This window comes from Rhea americana, unplaced genomic scaffold (genome assembly GCF_003343005.1).
Source record: "Rhea americana isolate MKP2758 unplaced genomic scaffold, rheAme1 scaffold_952, whole genome shotgun sequence".
Taxonomy (NCBI): Eukaryota; Metazoa; Chordata; class Aves; order Rheiformes; family Rheidae; genus Rhea; species Rhea americana.
In genome coordinates, this window is record NW_028187147.1 from 8,147 (window position 1) to 9,993 (window position 1,847).

A 1,847-nucleotide genomic window follows, 5' to 3' on the forward strand; every position below is an offset into this window, starting at 1 on the left:
TCCTGACACCCTGGGCACGGTGGCACCGCTCGTCTCAAGCCCTTGGGGACGGTGGCACTCACCTCGGGCCGCCATGGGGGGCCGGACACCCAGAGGTCCCATGTCCTGAGGGGGCCGGGGCACGGCGGGCGCCAGCTTGGCCAGCTCCTGCTGCCGCTCCTGTTCCAGCAGCACCGCGGCCTGCGGGCAACCGGTGGCAACGTCACCGCTGTCCCCACCCTGTCCCCACCCGCCCTGGGGCAGCGCCCYCCATGTCCCCGTCCCCCTGCGGGTGCCGTACCCGTTTCTGCTGCTCCAGCAGCTCCTGCTCCTTCACCTTGTCCCCGAACGGGTGCTGGCTCTGCGGGAAGACGGCTCAGGGTGACGCCGGGCACCCGCYGGCCCCGGCACCCTCCCCCCGCTGCCTCCTGCTTCGGGTGCTGCACCAGGGCTGGAGGGGCCCCTGGGGGGCTGCGGGTGCCCCATCGTGCACAAAGGGTGCCTAGATGTGGTTGGGAGGGGCCAACCATCGTCTAGAGAGGACCCATGGGTGCCCAGGGGTGTCCCTCCGTGCCAAGGAGCCTGCAGGTGCCCAGCCACGCTCCAGGAGGGACCCATGGGTGCCCAACCATGGTCTAGAGAGGACCCATGGTTGCCCAGAGGTGTCCASTGGGTCTCCACCCATTCCAGGTGACCCACRGGTGCCCAACCACACTCCAGGAAAAACCCACAGGTGCCTAACCATGGTCTAGAGTGGACCCATAGGTGTCCAACGGGTGTCCACCTATGCCACAGGGGCCCACGGGTGCTCAGCCATGCTCCAGGAGGCACCTGTGGGTGCCCAACCATGGTCTAGAGAGGACCCATGGTTGCCCAGAGGTGTCCACTGGGTCTCCACGCACACCGGGCATCCCACTGGTGCCCAGCCACACGCCAGGAGAGACCCGTGGGTGCCCAGCCAGGGTATAGAGAGGACCCATGGGTGCCCAGGGGTGCCCACCCATACCAGGAGGCCTGCAGGTGTCTAACTATGTTCCAAGCAGGACCTACGGGTGCCCAATTATGGTCCAGAGGGACCCATGGGGGCCCAGGGGTGTCCAACAGTTGTCCACCTACGCCAGGGGGACCCATGGCATGCTCCATGAGGGACCCATGGGTGTCCAATGAGTCTCCAGCYGTAACAGATGGCCCACAGGTACCCACCCACGCTCCAGGAGAGACCCGTGGGTGCCCAACCAYGCCACGGGAAAACAAACACGGGTGTCCAAAGGTGTCCAATGGGTGCCCTACCCCACTGGGAAGGGGCCATGGGTGCCCTCCCCCTGCCTGAGCTCCCAAGGGTGCCCGTGCGCGTCCCCTCCTGCGCCCAGGAGGGTGCAAAGGGGCGACCGGCCGGGGCGAGGGACCCCCCACCCCCCTGACACCCGGCGTTGCCCCGACGCCGTTAGGAGGCCCCCGTGGGTGCCCCAAAGCGTGGCGGAATCGTCGGGGGGTGCCCCACCGCCCGGCGTGGGGTGGGGTGGAGGGGTCCCGTGGGTGCCCTACCTGCTTGGCGCGTTCCTCCTGCTGCAGGAGCAGAGCCGCCTGCTGCTGCGCCAGCTTGAGCCGCTCGTCCTCGGAGAGGCCGGGCTCGCCGGGGGGCACGCCGGGGGGCACGCCGGGGGGCACCCGCAGGCCCGGCTCGCCGGGGGGCGGCACCCCCACGCCCAGCGGGTAGCTCATGCCCATGCCGGGCGGCGGCGGCGGCACCATGCCCACCGGCGGGTGCTGCATGGCCATGCCGGGCAGCTGCGGGCGCCGTGGGTCAGGAGGGGCCTGGGGGGGGCCCTTCTGGCCCCACGGGCACCCCCCTCCCCACCCCCAACCCC

At 70.3% G+C, this 1,847-nt stretch overlaps 1 protein-coding gene across 1 annotated transcript in view; it reads right to left on the bottom strand.

Moving 5' to 3' along the window:
- The window catches only part of SF3B2 (splicing factor 3b subunit 2), a gene marked incomplete at its 3' end in the record, with an annotated part of 9,738 nt that extends 7,960 nt beyond the window's left edge, over window positions 1-1,778 (bottom strand). The window contains exons 1-3 of the mRNA XM_085325051.1: window positions 1,525-1,778; window positions 281-340; window positions 63-180 (exon numbers count right to left, since the gene is read on the bottom strand). Of these exons, the coding sequence (XP_085181177.1) occupies window positions 63-180; window positions 281-340; window positions 1,525-1,758 (412 nt within the window). The remainder of the gene's footprint in view (window positions 1-62; window positions 181-280; window positions 341-1,524) is intronic.
- Window positions 1,779-1,847: the final 69 nt, after the last annotated feature.